This window comes from Mobula birostris, chromosome 10, assembly GCF_030028105.1.
Source record: "Mobula birostris isolate sMobBir1 chromosome 10, sMobBir1.hap1, whole genome shotgun sequence".
In the NCBI taxonomy this organism is placed as follows: domain Eukaryota; kingdom Metazoa; phylum Chordata; class Chondrichthyes; order Myliobatiformes; family Myliobatidae; genus Mobula; species Mobula birostris.
Window position 1 is genome coordinate 51513569 of NC_092379.1, and position 21349 is coordinate 51534917.

The window sequence follows — 21349 nt, forward strand, 5'->3', positions numbered from 1 at the left end:
GTTTTGAAAAATATTACTGATAAGGTCCATCAGTTGGACTCTACACTGCAAAAATAAATGATAGAATTAATTGGCAAGCATAAAGAGTTATTTTCTGACATTCTAAAACGGTGCACAGGTGCAGTGCATCACGTCATTATAAATTCAACCCAGCCCATGAAACAGCATCTTTACAGAATGAACTTTGAGAGAAGTAAAATAGTTGACCAAGAAATTGGAAACAAGAAAGAACAAAGAAAGCTAATGGATGACTGTACTGATAGAGTGGGGAAGGCTAAATACCTCACAAAGATTGACCTGTTAAAAGGATACTGGGGTGTTTTTTTGACAGAGAGGGCTGAAGAGATATCAGCGTTTGGGACACCATCTATACTGTATGAGTACAATGTTTTACCCTACGGGATGAAAAAATGCTCCAGGGACATTTCAAAGAATGATCAATTCTGTGATTAGGGGTTTAGAAAACACAGGGGCTTACATCGATGATTTAGTGGTCTGCAATGACACATGGGAAGAGCATACTGCAGCGGTAGCAAAACTGTTTGACAGACTTTCTGCCAATCTTACTGTGAACCTCACTAAAAGTGAGTTTGGCCGTGCCACAGGTACATATCTGGGCTATGCAGTAGGCCGGGGCTAACTGGCTCCTGTACAGGCCAGGGTTCAAGCTATTGCTGAGCTTCCTGTTCCGACCGGCAAGAAAGCTTTAAGAAGGTTTTTAGGAATGGTTGGGTATTATCATAAGTTTTGTAAGAACTTTGCTGACATCGCTCTCCCCCTAACAAATCTCCTAGGGAAGAGTGAAAGATTTGCATGGAATGACCTTTACCAGGGGGCATTTGAATGTCTGAAAAACACCCTGTGTTATCATCCTCTGCTCAAAGTACCTGATTTTTCATAGCCATTCTTGATAACAACCGACACTAGTGATGAAGCTGCTGGGGCAGTACTGTTACAGAAGGGTGCGGATGACATTGAACACCCAATAGCTTATTTCTCTAAGAAATTTAATGTGCACCAGAAAAATTATTCAACTGTTGAAAAGGAATTGTTAGCACTTAGTCTGGCTTTACAACATTCTGAGGTCTATATTCAGAGACCTCAAAATCTCTCTGTTGCCCAGAGACCACTTGTGGTTTACACGGATCATAATCTGTTGGTGTTTCTAACTAAGATGAGGGATAAGAACAGAAGATTGTTAAATTGGAGTCTGATATTGCAAGAATGTGACTTAAAAATCAAACATGTGAAAGATACTGACAATATTATAGCTGATTGTTTATCCAGATGTTAAGCTGGAAATTGTGCACGTTTTGCTCTGTCATCTGATGATCATACATGTATTGTTTCAAACTCTGTATTTTACATTTACTCTAAAAAAAATTTCACCTTCGTCATTTTTTTTTTCTCTGCAGGAAGCGGGTGTGACGGGGTCCTGAATTACCCCGATGAACTGTGCTTTTGAAAAGAGACACAGAGAGGTATTGACACCGACATCTTGTTTTGAAGAGAGAGAGAGAAAGAAAGAGACAAAGACTAACTTTTGGATTTCTGCTGAGTTGGAGAGAGAGAGCACTGATCAGCTCATAAGTCACTATGGTGACCGAGGGCAGCATTATTTGATGGACAATCGAGGTTATGGTTTCTCTGGAGGTTGTTTATACTTTCTCCAAGGACATTGCCTGCTAGTGCCCTCTTACGCAGACAAAGAAAGGAGGAGTTATTTGAGAGACAGTTGGCACTCAGTACGGTGAGATAAATAGGAGGTCAGATGATAGACCTGCTGCACATGTTTTTGGACACTGAATGAGCTTTGTTGTGCCCACAGGAAAAGTGAGGTTTTTGGAGGATCGATCAGTGGCTCTTGCAGTGAGAAAAGGGAGTGACTGGTGGGGAGTTGTCCATGTGTCCACCCTTGCCTGGGTTGATGATTCCACCACAGAAAAACTGTCCCCTTTGTTGAAGTCACACTCGGTGACTTTTAAAGGATTTCGGAGGACAACGAGAAGATCGACCGCATCAGCTCATTTGAAGACTCAAACCTCTCCCTCTCTCTCTCCCTCACTACTCAACTCATTGTCGTAAGACTATCTATTTACCCCTAGAGTTGAAGAAGATTGGTTTTCCTATATACTCCACACTTACTTATATATAATCATTGCTAACCTGTTTGATTTATCTGCATTTAAATTACTGTATTGCATAGTTACTAATAAACACCATTAGTTAACAGCAATACCAGACTCCAAAGTGTTTTCCATTTCTGCTGGTTCTTTAACCCGTCACGGAGTACGTGACAAAATCAAACAGGAAAGATAGGTCTATGGAGGACACCACCTCTCAATGTGGAAGCTAAGGGGAGACACAGTAGAGCGTAATAAGGTTATGTGAGACATAGATAGATTAGCCAGACAGTGGTTCTCTCCCAGGGAGAAAACGTCTAACAGTACAGAACCTATATTTAAAGTTTAAGGGGAGAAATTCACCACAGGATGTCCACAGCAGATGCAATCTTATTTGTTCCTCTCGTAGCCTTGGATCACCTGGACAATACTAATACTTACACCAGTCTGCTGTTTGTTGACGGCAGCTCAAAGTTTAACACAGTGGGTCTTGCAGTTCTGATCAAGAATGTTTCAAAATCTGGGCCCCTGTATCTCCCACTAGATTAGATTAGATTAGATTCAACTTTACTGTCATTGTGCTGAGTACAGATACAAAGCCAATGAAATGCAATTAGCATCTGACCAGAAGTGCAAAAGAATAGTATTATTTACAAAATAACTGCGAAGAAAAAGTAAGTGCTACAGCATTCTGACACGTACCCCGTGACGGGAATAAAGAACCAGCAAAGATGGAAAACACTTTGGAGTCCAGTATTGCTATAAAATAATAATATTTATTAGTAACTACGTAATACAGTAATATAAATGTAAATAAATCAAACAGGTTAGCAGTGATTATATATATAAGTATATCAGTAAGTGTGGAAATATATGTATGAAAAACCAAGCTTCTTTAACTCTAGTGGTAAAAAGATACAGTCTTACGATGATGAGTAAAGTTCAGTTTGTGGTATTTAGTTGAGGGGGGGGAAGAGAGAGAGAGAGAGAGAGAGAGAGGATTTGAGTCTTCAGGTGAGCTGATGCCACCGATCTTCTCGTTGTCCTTCGAAATCCTTTAAAAGACACTGATTGTGACCTTAACAAAGGGGACTGGTTTTCTGTGGTGAAACTATCCCCCAGGCGAGGGTGGACACATGGACAACTCCCCACCAGTCAACCCCTTTTCCTCTTTCCACTGTTAGAGTGATGGATCGATCCGCCTGATCGATCCTCCAAAACCCACCTTTCCTGCGGGCACAACAACGCTCATTCAGCGTCCAGAACATGTGTCTGAGGTCTGTATCATCTGACCTCCTATTTATCTCACCGTACTGAGCATCAACTGTTATTCAAACAATCCCTGCTTCCTTTGTCTGTGAAGAAATGCACAAGCAGATGAACTGTCCTTGAAGTAATATCAACAACTTGCCTTCGGTCACCATAGCAACTTTCGAGCTGCTCGGTGCTGTCTCCAAACCCAACTCAGTAGAAATCCAAAGTTACTTCCAGTGCCTTAAAGTGACAGTCCAACCGTTAATCTTCGTCTCTCTGTCTCTTTTACAAACAAGCTATCGATGTTAAATAACTCTCTCCCTCTCCCCCACCCCCCTCTCTTTCTCTCTCTTTTCAAAAGCACAGTTCGTAGGGGTACTTCAGGGTCCCATCACAATACCCTTCATCAGAGAAAAAAAAATTGACGAAGATGACTTTTTTTTGTCTAAATGTAAATTACAGAGTTTGAAACAATACAAGTAAAATCATCAGATAACTGAGCAAAAATGTGTACAATTTCCAACTTAATATCTGGATAACTAATCAGCTATAACGTTGTCGGTATCTTTCACATGGTTAATTTTTAAGTCACATTCCTGCAATATTAGACTCCAATTTAACAACCTTCTATTCTTATCCTTCATCTTAGTTAGAAGCATGAATGGATTATAACCCATGTAAACCACAAGTGGTCTCTGGGCAACAGAAAGATTTTGAGGTCTCTGATCATAGGCCTCAAAATGTTGTAAAGCCAGAATAAGTGCTAATAATTCCTTTTTCAACAGTTGAATAACTTTCCTGGTGTACATTAAAGTTCTTTGAGAAATAAGCTACTGGACGCTCAATGTCATCCACACCCTTCTGTAACAGTACTGCCCCAATAGCTTCGTCACTAGCGTCTGTTGTTATCGAGAATGGTTTTGAAAAATCAGGTGCTTTGCGCACAGGATGATAACACAGGATGGTTTCCAGACATTCAAATGCCTCCTGGCAAAGGTCATTCCATACCAATCTTTCACTCTTCCCTAGGAGTTTTGTTAGGGGGGAAGAGCGATGTCAGCAAAGTTCTTACAAAACTTATGATGACACCCAACCATTCCTAAAATCTTTCTTAAAGCTTTCTTGCCAGTCGGAACAGGAACTTCAGCAATAGCTTGAAGCTTGGCCTGTACAGGAGCCAGTTGGGCCTTGGCCCACCACATAACCCAGATATGTGACTGTGGCGTGGCCAAACTCACTTTTAGCGAGGTTCACAGTAAGACTGGCCTTGGAAAGTCTGTCAAACCGTTTCTCTACAGCTGCAGTATGCTCTTCCCACGTGTCATTCCAGATCATTAAATCATTGATATGAACTCCTGTGCTTTCTAACCCTCCAATCACAGAATTGATCATTCTTTGAAATGTCCCTGGTGCATTTTTCATCCCGAAGTGTAAAACATTGTATTCATACAGTCTAGACGGTGTCACAAATGCTGATATCTCTTTAGCCCTCTCTGTTAAAGAAACACCCCAGTATCCTTTTAACAAGTCAATCATTGTAAGGTATTTAGCCTTCCCCACTCTATCATTACAGTCATCCATTCTCTTTCCTTGTTCTTTCTTGTTTCTAATTCCTTGTTCAACCCTTTCACTTTCCTCAAAGTTCACTCCGTGAAGATGTCGTTTCATAGGCTGGGCTGAATTCATAATGACGTGATGCACTGCACCTGTGCACCATTTCAAAATGTCAATTAGTCCTTTTACCTGTTTTTGCGGTTTAGGGTCCAACTGATGGACCTTATCAGTAATATTTTTCAAAACAATGCAATTCTGACATTTTGGTGAGTCTGGATTCAGTGGGTAAACATGTTTTTCCACTCCATTATCAGATTCCACAACTCAATTTTGTTCCATAACAATTCTCCCAGCTGCAATTCTAGAAAACAAGTGTCTTATTTTGACTCGACCATTTTGTAAACTTTCCTTGGCAAAGTCACAAAGCTTACTAAATCCCTTCCAAAATTTGAAAACATAATCAAGCACACTGACACATATTTCTAAATCAGACCATAGTTCTCTGAGTAGGGTCAAAGGTCCTTTTGGCCTGTAACTGAATACAGCTTCCAACAAACTACCCTTCACTGCCTTCTGAATCGAATCTCCAACAATAAATAAGAGGAGGGGAACCCCCTCATCCTAATTTATCCAATTTCTCACACAATGTGCTTTAATCATGGTCTTAAGAGTTGAGTTGAACCATTCCAAACCTCCCTTGGACTCTGTGTGATATGTAGATGACACCATGTGTTTAGCTTCCAAATCTCTAACTATCCCCTGGAATGTTCTCGAAGTAAAGTTACTACCCTGGTCAAATTGTATTTCTCTGGGCAGACCTACCAGTGTGTAAAACTTACTGAATGTTGTCTTGGCCTTTTCAAAGCCACTGCTTCAGGGGACCTAGACACAGCACACACAATTGTTAACATATACTGATAACCAACTGCAGTCTTTTGCGATGGGCCTACACAATCCACAACATCCTTCCTTAAACTAAGCCAGTAAAATTCCTTCACAATCCTGTTCACTGTCTCTCTCACTCCATGATGTCCATCTAAAGGCATACTGTGAGCCATGTTTAAAATTTCAGCTCTGTAAACTTTCAGCACCACCACGTGACTTGCAAGCACTGTGGCTGGTCTCCACCTCCTCATCAACACCCCATCTTTAAGGTAGTATCCCACTGACTCTCTCTGAACCTCCTCCCCTATGAGATCTATCTCCCTTAAAGCCACCATTCCAGAATCTCGCTTCTGTTCCTCTGTAAATTCCTTCCTCAATAAAGACAAACCTTCCTCATACACCTTACTCTTATCAGCTGCACTACCCTCTAAGTCCTGCTGAAATCTGGAAGGTAGAAAAGTCTGTGACACATCATTATAATTTAAACCTATGGTTTTGATATTGTAGGCCTCAACAGGCTGCTTACCCACGCTCAACAGCTGAACAGCCTTATTCATCAGCTGAATTGCTGAAACACTTTTATCTTGGAGAGGTGTCAACATGCCTCCATTGTTTATTAAACTCAATACCATTATCAGGCTGATGAGAATCATGTATACATTATGAAAGAAACCAAACAAACCACCCATCTGATTACGACCTTCACTACGCCTTGCTTCCATAGCAACTTCCACCCCAAAAATCATAACAAATTTCTTCCTTCTCCTCAACAACATAACCTTGGATGTGTCCACATGTCCAAACAAAATTCAACAGAGTAGCGCATCCTGTCTCAGCAGGCCTCTGTCCTGCAAGCAAGGTCAAAGGCCGTGTAACCAATTCAACCTTTCCCAGCACTTCATCCAAAAGTCCAGGAACAGCACTTTTCCCATTATTTCCAGCAAGACTGACCTCACCAGCTTTTAAAACACGGTCTAATACAAATGACTGAGAATCCTCACATTCCACTGGTACCAAGGTTAACCCCTTATTCACTGAATCAAGATCATCTGACACACAAAACCTGCATTCCTTTTCAACCAGGTCAGCCACTTCAGACTTCAACTGAGCTTTAACATAAGGTTCAGAATCCTGTGAACTCACAAGTACTTCAACAACCTGAACACATTCAATCGGAACAGCTGCCTCTTCTGGGCTGTCATCACTTGTCCCAGTTTCAAATTCAAGGTCACCCTGAACCTCACAGCTATTCTCTGGCAAACTCTTTTCCGGAGTAAACTCAACCTCGTGGGTTAAAACTTCTTCGTCTGCTTTCTTATCAGACCCCTGTAGGGTAGGGGCATCCTCTGCAACTGGGTATGCCCTTACATCATCAGGAGCACAACTTTTAAATTCATCACACAAAACAAGCCCTTCCAAGCTGTAAAAATCATCAGGGTCTGACACTAAACCTCTTTGCTGCAACCTCTCCCTTTTAAACTGTCTCTGACTTTCTGCCACGTGATCTTCACGTTGCCATTTCTCCCTCTCGAGCTGTCTCTGTCTTTCCGCCTCTTCTCTCCGTCTTGCTGCCTCTGCTCTCTGTTTTGCTGCCTCTTCTGTCTATCTTTCTGCCTTTTCTCTCTGACTTTCTGCCTTTCTAGCCTCTCTCCTGAGCTGTCTTAATTTCAGTTCATGTCCCATTCTTACTTTTTCCAACTGAAGCTGAAGCTCATCCTCAGCAGATTCACCTTCCATGAACAACTCTAACGCCACCTCATCAAACGTTCCCTTATCTATATAATGTTGGGCTATTATTGTCTGCATCTGAGCTTTCCTCATTTCAGTGGTCACCTTTAGTTTTAACTCTTGAGCAATTCCCAACAGCACAACCCTCGTAGCATCATCCAACACTTCCGGGATTGGTTCCAACAGAAACTCCTCAACACTAACGTCCATTTCTGCTGTACTTCCACACAACCAGATCAAAAGGGATTTTCCCAATCAATTCAAACAAGCCTCCCAACCAATTTGTTCATATCGCGGATGCAGGCCCCAATTTATGTCATGTACCCCGTGACAGGGGTTAAGAACCAGCAGAGATGGAAAACACTTTGGAGTGCAGTATTGCTATAAACTAATAATATTTATTAGTAACTACACAATACAGTAATATAAATGTAGATAAATGAAACAGGTTAGCAATGATTATATATAAAGTACATCAGTAAGTGTGGAAATGTATGTATGAAAAACCAAGCTTCTTTAAGTCTAATGGTAAAAAGATACAGTCTTACGATGATGAGTAAAGTTCAGTAGAGAGAGAGAGAGAGAGAGAGAGAGAGAGAGAGAGAGAGAGAGAGAGAGAGAGAGAGAGAGAGAGAGAGAGAGAGAGAGAGAGAGAGAGAGAGGGAGGGAGGGAGGGAGGGAGGGAGGGAGGGAGGGGGGGGGGGGGAGAGATTTGAGTCTTCAGGTGAGCTGACGCTGCCGATCTTCTCGTTGTCCTTCAAGATCCTTTAAAAGTCACCGATTGTGACTTTAACAAAGGGGACTGGTTTTCTGTGGTGGAGCTATCCCCCAGGCGAGGGTGAACACATGGACAACTCCCCACCAGTCAACCCTTTTCCTCTTTCCACTGTTAGAGTGATGGATCGATCCGCCTGATCAATCCTCCAAAACCCACCTTTCCTGCGGGCACAACAATGCTCATTCAGCGTCCAGAACATGTGTCTGAGGTCTGTATCATCTGACCTCCTATTTATCTCACCGTACTGAGCATCAACTGTTATTCAAATAATCCCTGCTTCCTTTGTCTGTGAAGAAATGCACAAGCAGGTGAACTGTCCTTGAAGTAATATCAACAACTTGCCTTCGGTCACCATAGCAACTTTCGAGCTGCTCGGTGCTGTCTCCAAACCCAACTCAGTAGAAATCCAAAGTTACTTCCAATGCCTTAAAGTGACAGTCCAACCGTTAATCTTCGCCTCTCTCTCTCTCTCTCTCTTTTACATACAAGCTATCGATGTTAAATAACTCTCTCTCTCTCTCTTTTCAAAAGCACAGTTCATAGGGGTACTTCAGGGTCCATCACAATACAAATATAAAAGTACTGAGACAGTACAATATGGGTGCAATACTGCTTAGCGCTGTGATGTGAGGTTCAGCAGAGTCACAGCTTCAGGGAAGAAGCTCTTCCTGAGCCTGCTGGTGCGGCACCGGAGGCTCGTGTAGCAACTAACAAATGGGAGGAGAGTAAAAAGTTCATGGTTCAGATGAGATGCATCCCTGATAATGCTTTTCACCCTGCTCAGGCAGCGTTTATGGTAGATGTTCTCAATGGTGGGCAATTGGGTGCCAATAATCCGCTGGGCAGTTTTCACCACCCGCCTGAGTGCTTTGCGGTCCGATACAGGACAATTGCCATAACACACTGAGATGCAGTTGGTGAGTATGCTCTCAATGGTACAGCGGTAAAAGTCTACAACTGGGTCTGCGACTCCCCCACTGTCGGAGCAACAGCCTTGCACTTAATGTCAGTAAGACCAAAGAATTGATTGCGAACTTCAGTATGGGTAAAATGAAGGAACACCCATGTTACGAATTGTTATGTTTTAGAAACGAACCAGCAGCAAGAGATTTAAAATGGAGTAACTTAAACGAAATATACAGAAGTTAACACTATTATGCGTATATATGTGTGTGTGTGGTTCCCAAACAGTCAACCTTAGGAACAATTCTTAAAGTCTCAAGGTTCAGATGGCAAAGTAGAATAGATGATGGAAGAGAAATTTGTAATCCACATGGAAGTACGTAGAGAGAGGGCGATACAAAGAATCACAGGTTGCACACTAGGTAAACGAAATAACAACCGTTGAAGATCTTGTCCGTCCGAAATCCACCAGGTGAGTTACAGGAGTATTGTCTTCAAGTGGTTATCACATAACACGTGATTCCAGGTAAAGAGCCAACAAAAGTGACACTACAGGATACCCAACAAATCCACACATATGGATTATTACAAAATGACAGTCACACATCCGTTGTGCACTGTGTACCGATAATCATCCCAACATTTCGGGCATAGGAGAGTTCCAAACCATAGCAGTGACAAGCTGAAGTTCCAACAGCTTCTCTCTCTCTCTCTCTGAGTTTAAGTCCACAGCAGGCTGCCACAGCCTGTGACTGACGTCATAGTCCCCTCACTCAGGCGCCCTTGAAGTGAAACTCACAGTACGAGCCTGCGTGCCTTGGAACACCCATCAGTCCTCATCGAGCGACCAAAAGTGGGAATGGTCAGCAATTTCAAGTTCCTGGGTGTCAACATCTTCGAGGATCTATCCTGAGCCCAACATCTCGATGCAGATACAAGGAGCCCGAAGGCACGTGTGCAACCATTCTCCCCTCTGTCATCAGATTTCTGAATCAACTTTGAAGACATGAACACTGCCACACTACTTTTCTTTCTCTTTTTGCAATACCTGCTTAATTTGATTTTTTAAAAAGATGTATTTTCCCTGTAATTTACAGTTTTTATTATGCAGTGCATTGAATGCTGCCACGTAACAACAAACTTCATGGTAACTACCAGTGACACTTCAACCTGATTCTGATGCCCTTCTATTCCGAAGCTGGACACTCTGGTCCGAGACTCTCCCACTATTAGAAAGATCCTCTCCATGTCCACTCTGTCTAGGATTTCAACAGTTTCATTGAAAGCCAACCACCCCAAACCCCGAGAGAATTCCAGAGTCAGTGCCTTTCTAGAATATGTCAGAAGGTCTGTCTTCTAAGATGGAGACAAAGAGATCAGGGAAGTGAAGGGAGGTGTTGGAGATAGACAAGTGAATCTGAGGGCAAGGTGGAAGTTGATGGAGGAGTTGAAGGATTGTCGAGGGCTGCACTGGTGCTGGTGGGGGACATGAATGCAGTTGTTGCTATAACAGAGAAACACGCGGAGTTCTGGCATTCCAGGCTTGGACATGGATCGCACCAGATAGCCAGTGAAAAGGCACGTAGACCTGAGACCAGTGGCAGTGTCCACAGCTACAGCGTTTTTTCCCTCAGAAAGTGAGGGTGCCAAAAAGAAAAGCTCCTGTGGATAAGCAGCAGTTCTGATAGATGGACTGGGGTAGTGGTGGAGGGCAATTATCAGGTCTGTTACCCAGAATGAAAATGGAGAGTCTGACTGGGGCAGTTAGACCTGTGGATCTGGAGTAGAAGGTAGAGATGGGCAGTGTGGTGTTGGAGGATGATGAGGATGGAGACTGTAGTGGGGAGACCTCCAGAGGAGATCAAGCCAGTGATGGTGAGGGAGACAGGGGTCCAATATATTGGCAATTAGGAGGTGTCAGAGTTCACCTCTGACCTCAGACAAGTCAGCCAGGCTACAATATCACCATCCATGTCTGCTTGCTTGAGAGTGAGGTTGGGATTGGTACAGAGTGAGTGGCGTGCAGTGCATCCAGAGAGTGGAACCACTGAACCCTTGAAGTCCAGTCGCTCACTAACTGTCCCTCCTTGTTTATCGTAATTGGATTCTGAGCTTTGTGTCAATTCACCAACAAGTGAATCCTCTACTGTCAGGATGGAGTTAATAGAATCTTGAAGTCCCACACAACCAGGATCAAGAACAGCTACTTCCCTTTCACCATTGGGTTCTTGAACCAACCAGCACAACCCTAATTACCCGATTGGTAACACAGACTATTTTTCATTAAAATTCACTTTTGTTCTATTTGTGACTTTTCTGGTGGAAATTTGTTACAATTCATGTTTAATTTCTGTTTGCCTTGTGAATGTTACCTATATGATACCAGGTACCTGTGATGCTGCTGTACGTTTGTCATTACACCTGTACAGACAGGCACTTGTCCACAGGACAATAAACTCCACCGGCTTGGAATCTGAAATGGTTAATGTTGACCCACGGTGACATTTTGTTTTCAGCCACCAAGACCTGACACGTTCCTATGTCTAAACCATGTAAACAGAGCCCAGCATGTCTTTCATTACCTGCGTTTCCTGGGTGGAAGTCGTAATCTCTGCAGTACGACCTGCGGCCTCAGCACCCCTGACAACTTTGGATCGGACACCATGTCCCACGAGCTCCCCCAGTCGCCCATTCTCTCCACTTCTCCAGCATCCATTTCCCTCTCACGAGGTCTGTTGGCCAGGACTCTGGCCTTATTCTTTTCCTTGGGGTTAGACCTTGATAAAAGGAGTTTTCCCAATTAGTGACTTCTATAAACCACATGTGCTTTTCATTGTCCAATTACATTGGGGACCTCCATCCAAAAACTTTAATGTACTTCTCATGGTGTCTAGTATTAACCAGAAGTACATGTGCCCCAGAAAGCACCCTATCAATGTAATGTGAACGTTGATGAAACTTCAAAAATGGAGTGTCTCCTGACCCTGTAAGATCGACAATGTCTCGGTGGGAAGGAGGGTGGCCACGTCAGGGTTTGTTCTCTCCCCGAGTTGAGGGAGGCTGCGGCAGCTCAGCTACTGGTAGGAGCGGGACATCAGGCTGTAACTCCAGTCAACAGCGAGGCCGCCAAGGAACAGTTCCCCGATGGAGGAAAATCGGGCAATCTCCATCACAATAGGACCTGGGTCTTGTTGGATGGAAAGGGATGGATGACTGGAGCATGAGGGAGCCTGGGGAGGATGGCAGCCATTACTTCTATTCACACAGGTCAAATACATTGGAAAGAGCAGGCAGACTGTCATCATCACAAATCTGCTTTGAGGTCCCTGACACCCGTAAATATCATGTTAAACATCATATTCAAGATAGAGGAGTCCAGTAACAGGGCCATAGATTTGGGGCGGGGGAAAGATTTGGAACGACATGAGGGCCAATATTTTTCCATGGAGAGGGCAGTAAATACATGAATTACTGGGCATGTTGAACTACCGGGTGAACCAGTAATCTTTTGGCTACTGCTAGTCTGTATCTTTATTGATGCTTTGCTGTGCGCTTGGTTACTCGGTGGGGGTGCCGATGCTTTTTTGGTGGTGGGGGTGATCGTTGCCTTGCTGTTGCTTGTGCGTGGGAGGGAGGGAGTTGGGGGGGGCTCTGGGGTTCTAACGCTTAACTGCCTTTCATGCTTTGGGGCACTGCTCTGTTTTTGTAATGCTTGTGAAGAAAAAGAAATTCAGGATGTATATTGTCTACATTTCTCTGATGCTAAATGTATCTACTGAAACAGGCTTCCAGAAAAAGTGGTTGATGCAAGTACAATGGTATCATTTAAGAAACACTTGGAGGGACAGGGCAGAGAGGGATCTAGACCGAATGCACAAACCTGGGAATAGCTGGGTGAGCACCACATTCAGCATAGATTTGTTGGGCTGAATGGCCTGCTTCTGTGCTGTATTGCTCCATGACTTTATGTTTTCTAAAGCAGAGGGTTACGTTCAGAGTATGGATGTGTACAATATAATACATTCAGATTCACTTTCATGCAGGCATTTACATAAATGGACAAAGATTGAATAACAATCAATGTGCAAAAGAACAAACTGTGCAAATATATAAAATAATACTGATGTAAACCTCAGGCTCGCTCAGCTCGTGTTCGTCTAGGGGAAGCGGCCTTCAGCCCCACCAAACTGAGTAATCAAGTTTGTGTGGATGCTGTGTAATGTACCCCAGTACTGACCCACAATGCAAAAATCAGACAGTACACAATAAGTGATTAAATGATTACACTTTATAAATCTTACTGTGACTATGTGGTTAGTACAGAAACAAAATATAAAAGAAAAAGGCACCACTTATATTTGGTTTTAAACAGTTTGTGCACAAATAACTTCGTTGAAGCTCACAGAACCAGGTCTCCTTTCCACCAATCGATCTCCTACGAACTCTGACCACCCTTGGCTGGGACCACCCGACCCCCCCCCCCCCCCCAGGTGGTCTACAGAGCGCTCCGAGCACGTCCTTCCTCTTCTCTTCTCCTCGATGAGAAGCCCGCGAACCAGCTCGGTTCCCAGACATACAAGATAGAATAACATGTCCCCCCATTGGTTAGTTCCCCATTATCTGTAGTTATAACCCAAACATCACAGCTACAGAAAAAACCATTACCTCAGCAGTTAGCATTACAGAGAAACCATTTTATCAGCCTGAGCAGTTAGCATAATTAGCATTACAGAGAACCCCCTTACACTCTCCCCCCAACAAATTTACTCATGCCCTCATGACATTAAGATAATCCACCAACCCTTCCTGCAAAACACCGAGCCCAATCCAAATGCAGAAAGCAGTGACGTAACTCCCCAGAACAGTAGAGATCACACCCTGTTCCCCAGGCACTACATAGGCCAACCTCTCCGGGGGGTTCCTAATCCTCTGAGACCCCCATACCTCCTCTCGTGACTCTTCCGGCTCAGATACTACTGGAGACTCTTTGGGCCCACCTGGTGAAACCCCCCCCCCCCCCCCACGATCTATCACTCAAGCCCCTCGGAAACTCGGAGCCCACTGTCTCATGTTCAGGCCCCGCCTCCTCTCCTTCAGAGTCCTGCTGCCCAGCAATAGCCCCCTTCGCCTCACCTGATGCAGTGGGAGAAGGGCCAGGGGTCTCTTCCTCCATCACGGGGGAGTTAGCGAACGGCAGCGTGTACCACACATCTGAGTCATCATCCTCCGAATCACTATTCCTTTCAGGGGCCGGGCCCGGCCCAGTCTCTTCCGCGGTGGGCTCTTCCGTCACCCTGCAGCTCTGCAGAGTATTCGTATTAGATGTAGGCTCCGAGTCGTGTTCTCGGTCTACCTGCACCTCCTGTCCCGGGGGCAACAGGTGGTTCCGATGGAGAATCTTGACAGGCCCATTCCCCTCCTCGGGCCTCACCCGGAAAACCGGCAGGTTCGGCATCTGACTCTCCACCCAGCCGCCCAGCGATCAGTCAACTTGTGCTTTCCCGGTAGTCCCAAATTCCTTATGAGGACTCGGTCTCCTGGTAGGAGTTGGGCGAACTTCACTTTCTGATCATACCTCCTCTTATTTCCCCCATTCTGCTTGGCAGCCGCCACCCCAGCCAACTCATACGCCCTTTTCAGCTCTCTCCTCATGTCAGACACATACTTCAGGTAATGCTTCGATGGTAAGTCACCCTCGTCAGTCCCGAAGCAAAGGTCAATGGACAACCTCGCCTCGTGCCCAAACATCAGATAATAGGGCAAGTACCCAGTAGATCATTTCATGTACAGTTGTAACAGTGGACCAGGTGCCCAATATGTTGACTCCACCTGCTCTCCTTGCTGATCTCCATGGTCCCGAGCATGTCTAGCAGAGTCAGATTAAACCTCTCAGGCTGGGGATCGCCCTGCGGGTGATAGGGCGTGGTCCTCGACTTCTCAAATCCAAGCATGCCCAGTAACTCATAGATGAGTCTGCTCTCGGAGTCCCGTCCCTGGTCGCTATGTATCCGCCTGGGGAAGGCCATAATGCATGAAATACTTCTCCCATAACACTTTTGCTGCCGTAGTCGCCCTCTGGTTCTTGGTAGGAAAAGCCTGAACATACCTGGTGTAGTGGTCCGTGATGACTAAGACATTGGCCGTGTTGCTGGCATCGGGTTCTATAGACAGGAAATGCACACACACCAGGTCCAGGAGCCCTGCACTCTGCAAGTGGGACAAAGGAGCTGCCTGCACAGGCAGTGTCTTCCAGCGTATGCAGCAAATGCACGATTTGCAGTACTCTTCAACCTCCAACTTCATTCGGGGCCAGTAAAACCGGTCTTTGAGTAACGCGTAGGTCTTTTCCACTCCCAAATGGCCGGAATCATCATGAAGTGACTTGAGCGCAATCTTCCGATACTTCTCAGATAGGACCAGCTGGCAACGCCGAGGTCGGTCCAGGGGTGATGTGACTCGGTGTAAGATTTGGTTCTTCAATCTCAAACGAGGCCATTCTTTCAGTAATAGAGGCACCGAAACATGTTTCGTCTTCTCTGCCTGAGCCATATCCCCCTTTCTAACCGCGTACCAAATGGTGCCAATGCCCGGGTCATCTCGCTGAGCAGCTGCCACTCCTCAGAGCTCAATTCGAGCAACTGTATGGTCTTCAGAGCAGTCAGATTACAGTAAACAGTGGGCAGAGTGTCATCAGAAACCCCCAATTGATCCACTGCTCGATCTGGCCTCACCTTGTCCTCGGTCTTCACGGTGATGGCAAACTGACACATGGCCTTCACCCCAGGGGCAGGAACGCTCTCCCACTCCTCGTCCCTGTCCAGTCCCTCATGCATCCGTTGGGACAAAGCATCTGCATCGATGTTCCAGCTCCCCGGCCGGTACTTTAGGCTGAAATCATAGGCAGACAACGCTGCCAACCACCGATGGCCTGTGGCATCCAGTTTCACCAAGGTCAGGATATAAGTGAGAGGATTGTTGTCTGTCCTCACCTCAAACTTGACCCCGTACAGATAGTCACTCAGCTTATCCACCACCGCCCATTTCAACACCAGGAATTCCAGCTTGTGAGTGGGATAGTTTCTCTCGGAGGGCAACAAACTCCAGCTGACAAATGTCATTGGCCTCAACCCGGTGCCCTGATCCTGATACAGGACGCCCCCTAGCCCCTCTTGGTTGACATATATGTGTAGTACATATGGCAATCGGGGGTCCGCAAAAGCCAACACCGGTGCCTGGGTCAGCAATTCCTTCAGTGATTGAAAAGTCTCCTCACATTTTGCATTCCTCCTCGGTCCAAAGGGCTCCGACAGGTTTAGATATTCTCCAACCTCCCATCCTCTGTTCCCTTTCCTTTTCTTCCCCAAGAGTGGGTAATCACACCAAAGCTGGTGCAAGGGATGACTCACTTTGGCGTAGCCCTTCACGAATCTCCGATAATATCCAGAGAACCCCAGAAACGAGCGCAGAGCGCTCACAGTCTGGGGCCGTAGCCACATGGTCACTGCTTCTACCTTAGCCGGGTCTGTAGCTACTCCATTTCGCGAGATTATATGTCCGACATAGCTAACAGATGTCTTGCAGAACTGGCATTTGTCCAGGGAAAGTTTTAACCCTTCCTCCTTCAGTCGGCTTAGTATCTTCAGTAGCCTCACCTCATGTTCTTCCAAGGTGGATCCAAATACTATCAAGTCATCCAAATATACCAACACTTCAAGCAAGTTCATATCCCTCACCATCTTCTCCATGACCCTCTAGAAGGTGGCAGGGGCTCCCGATATGCTTTGGGGCATCCGTTCAAACTGGAAGAATCCCAGGGGACACATAAAGGCCGTCTTCTCTTTATTGGCCTCACTCATGGTAATACCCACTCCTCAAGTCCAGCACACTGAACCATCTCTCCCCACTCAAACAGGCCAGCACGTCTTCAACTCTCGGGACTGTCTCCTGGTCCGGGACAGTGCGCTGGTTTAGGGTCCTATTGTCCACACACATGCGTACCTTCCCACCTTTCTTCTGAGCCACTACTATTGGGGACGCATAGGGGCTTCGGGACTCGGTGATGATCCCAACTTCCTTCAACTGACACAAATGCTGCCGCATGTCTTCCACATCTGCGGGGGCCAGTCACCGCGACCTCTCCCTAAATGGGGTGTACTCGGTCACCTGGATAGTGTGCTGAGTGCTCTTGGAATAACCCACATCAAACTCGCCAAGGGAAAAGACACCTTCCAGCTTCAACATCTTCTCCACCAGCCTCCGTTTCCAACCTGGTGGCACAGGGGAGTCCCCAAAGTTAAAGGCCTCAGTGGTCAGCTTTTCCCTTTTCTCCCCAGCGGGTCTCACAGGGCACTAGACATTACCGTCACCGGGAACAAAGGCACCAGGGGCCTCTCTCTCTTAAAGGTGATTTCTCTCTTCATAATGTTCCTGACAAGTACAGCCATCCTGCTCGCCTGTACAACCGAGGGCCTCTGCACTTCGGGCCTCACCAGCATCCCAGCCAGAAACCGCGACTCCCCCTCGAGGCCTTCCGAGAGGGCCTCGGAATCTGGGGGTCCCCATCACTCTCGCCACCTCCCCTGGCCGTATCTCCTTAGGCTTCGACTGGGTGCACCACACATTCCCTCGTTTAAATTCAGTATCCGGCCCACTGCGGCCACGCACTTCCTCGAACACAGCTCGAAACACTGGGTGTACAGATAGGGTCCCCAAAAAGCTCTCCCCCGCCTTCTCCTTGCAGGCCCCCATCAGCCTCCGTACAATAGGGGTGTTGGTCCCCACCTGAATTGAAACGCCGCCCGTCTCAACCGGATCCGGACAAACCAGCACCAACATCTCAAGGACTTCAGACACTCCCACATCGACCTCCGAAAACTCCAATCTCACTGACAAATAACTATCGTACGGGTAATCACCAGCACTGATACCCCAAATCTCCAGTGCACTGAATGATGTCAAGGGTAAATGCTTCAGATATTTGTTGTAGAACGAACGGTACCGTAACGTGACCTGCGACCCAGTGTCAAGTAGGGCTTTAACATAGACTCCCTCTATCCGTAGTGACACACTGGATCAGGGACCCACTAATCCATCAGGAATAGGGTCTTTTGCTTTCGGGGGTCCCTTGGTACACTAGTGGGAACGTGTTCCCCCAGAGAAACCAGGCCATTCCCTCACTGGGTCTCCTCTAAGTTTCCCGACATCTCTCCCTGCTTGGATGCCCAGGGGCTCGCCCTCCGAGGGACTTCCTGACGCTTACATTCCGGCCGGAAGTGTCCCTCTTCCCCACAGTTATAGCACATGCTATCGCCCGCACCTCTTCTTGCGGAACACCGGCCACCCACAGCCCTCTGCGCGGTCCACCCCCTAAGGTGGGGGGGCCCTCCCTGCCAGTCCTATCATACGAAGGGTCGACACCCACCCTGAACCCCCTTGACCTCTCAGTTCTCAGCTCTGCCACCACCTCCTTTACCAATTCCCAGGTGAAGCTGGCTCTGGTCACTCCACCACACGGGGCTACAATCGAGGATTACACCTGCTGACAGAGTCCCCCCGCGGGCCCAACGTGTTCTCATCCCCCCCCCCGCACATCCCTGATCAGCTGAACGAACGATGGAGGGGGGCACGTTTTATAGGACTGCCAGAGACTCCAAGCAATCCTGTCCCCAGCCTGGGCGCCCCCAGTTACCTGATCCATCCTTAACTGATCCACCTCAGCTGCCTGAACGACCCCCTGGCGCCGCAGCCATTAAGCCGTCTCTCTAGCCGGGAAAGGTACGCGGAGAGCTTCTCACCCTTCCCCTGATGCATGTTTTGAAACTCCCCGAGGAGCTCCCAGGAACTCCCAGTCAACCCAAAACCACTTTCCAAGACCTCCAGATAGTCATCCAGAGTGGCCAAGAGCTGGTTAACCTTCACACCTCGAGGTACCTCAGCCGCCACTCCCCGCAAGCTTTCAACCAATCTCTGTCGCTCTTCATCATCGGAGCACTGCCACTCACTTAACAACTGCGAGGTTTGCTCCACCCATCTCATAATCCTTTTCACCTTCGGAACTGGGCGTTATTCCAGAGAAAATTCTTAGCTTCGGGCGGGGCCCATCTGCCTTTCTCGCCAGGGAGTTAGGGGACGCTACAACTAGACAGCATAGACTGAAGTTGGGAAAGATGGAAAAGGACACGAGGAGCAAAATCCAGCCAATCGGCCCATCAATTCTACTCCCACAATCAAACATCTCTATTCTAAATGGATGTCCTTGTATTCTGAGACTATGCCTTCTGGTCCTAGACTCCCCCACTATCTGACACATCTTCTCCACATCCCCTCTACACAGGTCATTAAATATTCAATAGCTTCCACTGAGACCCTGCCACTCATTCTTCTAAACTCCAGCCAAAAGCCATCAAACACTTAGCATGTGATAAACGTTTCACTCTTGTGAAACTCCTCTGGACCCTCTCCAATGCCAGCACACCTTAGTCGAGGACACAATAGCGCTCACAATTTTGTTGAATCAACTTGGAGAGATCAGATCTCGGAGGGAGCGGACACAAACAGCTCCTATCGCAGCTAGCCACCTGGTTTCTGTTTCCAACCCTTTCTGCTCATTCACTTCCAAGTCTAAAGGCAGAAGTCCCTTTCCTTGTTTCCTTATTTCTTTGTTCCACTCTCTGTCACGTCCCCATCACTTCCTCTGAACTTGACCGTCCTGTGTCTGTCCCTGTAAAAACTTTCTCTGAAGCAACTCACAACCCCCCTTTCAATTTCCCAACCATCCCTCAAACCCTGCATCTGCCGATTCGCGCCTTATCCGGTACGTTTCATCAATAAGATGGAAGGTGTACAGAGAAAATTTACAAAGAGGTTGCCGGGTTCGTAGGACCTGAGTTATAGGAAAAGGTTTCAAAGGTTAGGTCTGTATTTCCTGGAGTGTAGGGAAATGAGGGGAGATTGGATAGGGGTATACAAAATAATGAGAGGTATAGACTGGGTAAATGTAAGCAGGCATTTTCTATTTAGGCTGGGTAAGACGAGATCTAGAGATCATGGGTTAAGTGTGAAAGTTGAAATGTATAAGTGAATATGAGAAGAACTATTTCACTCAGAAGTTGGTGGGAATGTGGAACATGCTGCCAGCAGAACTGGTGGATGCCTGTTCAATTTCAACTTTGAAGAAAAAATTTGGTTAAGTGCAAGTTTGGATAAATATTCGATGGGCCGAAGGGCATTTCTGTTCTGTGGCTCTCTGACATCATGGAACCATTAAATGTACCAGACTGACTCTCTCAGACTGACCCTTTCTGCTAGTTTACCCGAGCGGTTTCAGGTTTTACGCATGTTGGTCTCAAGTCTGAAGTTGCCGATGTTGACCCTGGTTGCTGTTTTATTCTGAGCCGCCATCACCCGAACACGCTTGGAGAAGATTGTAACATCGGAACAGCAAGTTGTTGGTTTCTGCTCTCTCCCTCCTTCCCTCCCTTGCTGGAGGGGGAGAGCCTGTCCGAGGTACCAGCATACTAGGATATGGACTCTGGCTGAAGGTCTCTTTAGGGGGAGGGGTTTGCTTTTGCTTGCATGGTGGGGGAGGGGGTAGGATGCATTTGCTGCTGCTTCAGCTAAGGGAGGGGGTTCAATGTCTTTATCATTCATTCTAAGGGGGGAGGGAGGGAGGGAACATCGACTCAGACCATGAGAGGCCTGCGTTGGGCATTTTCATGCCTTACAAGGCGCAGATTGGAAGTCTGTGTGGAGCGCCACTCCTCGCGCAGACACTAGAGCAATGTGTGGTTAAGTGCCTTGCTCAAGGACACAAGCACGCTGTCACAGCTGAGGCTCGAACTAGTGACCTTCAGATCACTAGACGAACGCCCTAACCACTTGGCCACGTGCCCATTCTAAGGTGTTTATGTTTTGTGGATGTCCGTGAAGAATACGAATTTCAGGTTGTATACATTCTCTAATGTTAAAATTGAACCTTTGAACCCTCTAAAAGTGGACCTTTGAAACAACTCACCACTGCACTTTCAATTTCCCAAACATCCCTCAAGCCCAGGATTTGCTGATCTACACCTTATCTGGTATCTTCCATACTTTGTGACCCAACATATTGATGCAGCTGTAAAGA

At 46.4% G+C, this 21349-nt stretch overlaps 1 protein-coding gene across 1 annotated transcript in view; it reads right to left on the reverse strand.

Annotated features, from left to right (window-relative positions):
* The window catches only part of LOC140204008 (uncharacterized), a 37112-nt gene that overhangs the window by 14011 nt on the left and 1752 nt on the right, over positions 1-21349 (reverse strand). Inside the window, exon 2 of the mRNA XM_072270231.1 lies at positions 11808-12002. Within this exon, the coding sequence (XP_072126332.1) occupies positions 11808-11941 (134 nt within the window). The 5' untranslated portion in view covers positions 11942-12002. The remainder of the gene's footprint in view (positions 1-11807; positions 12003-21349) is intronic.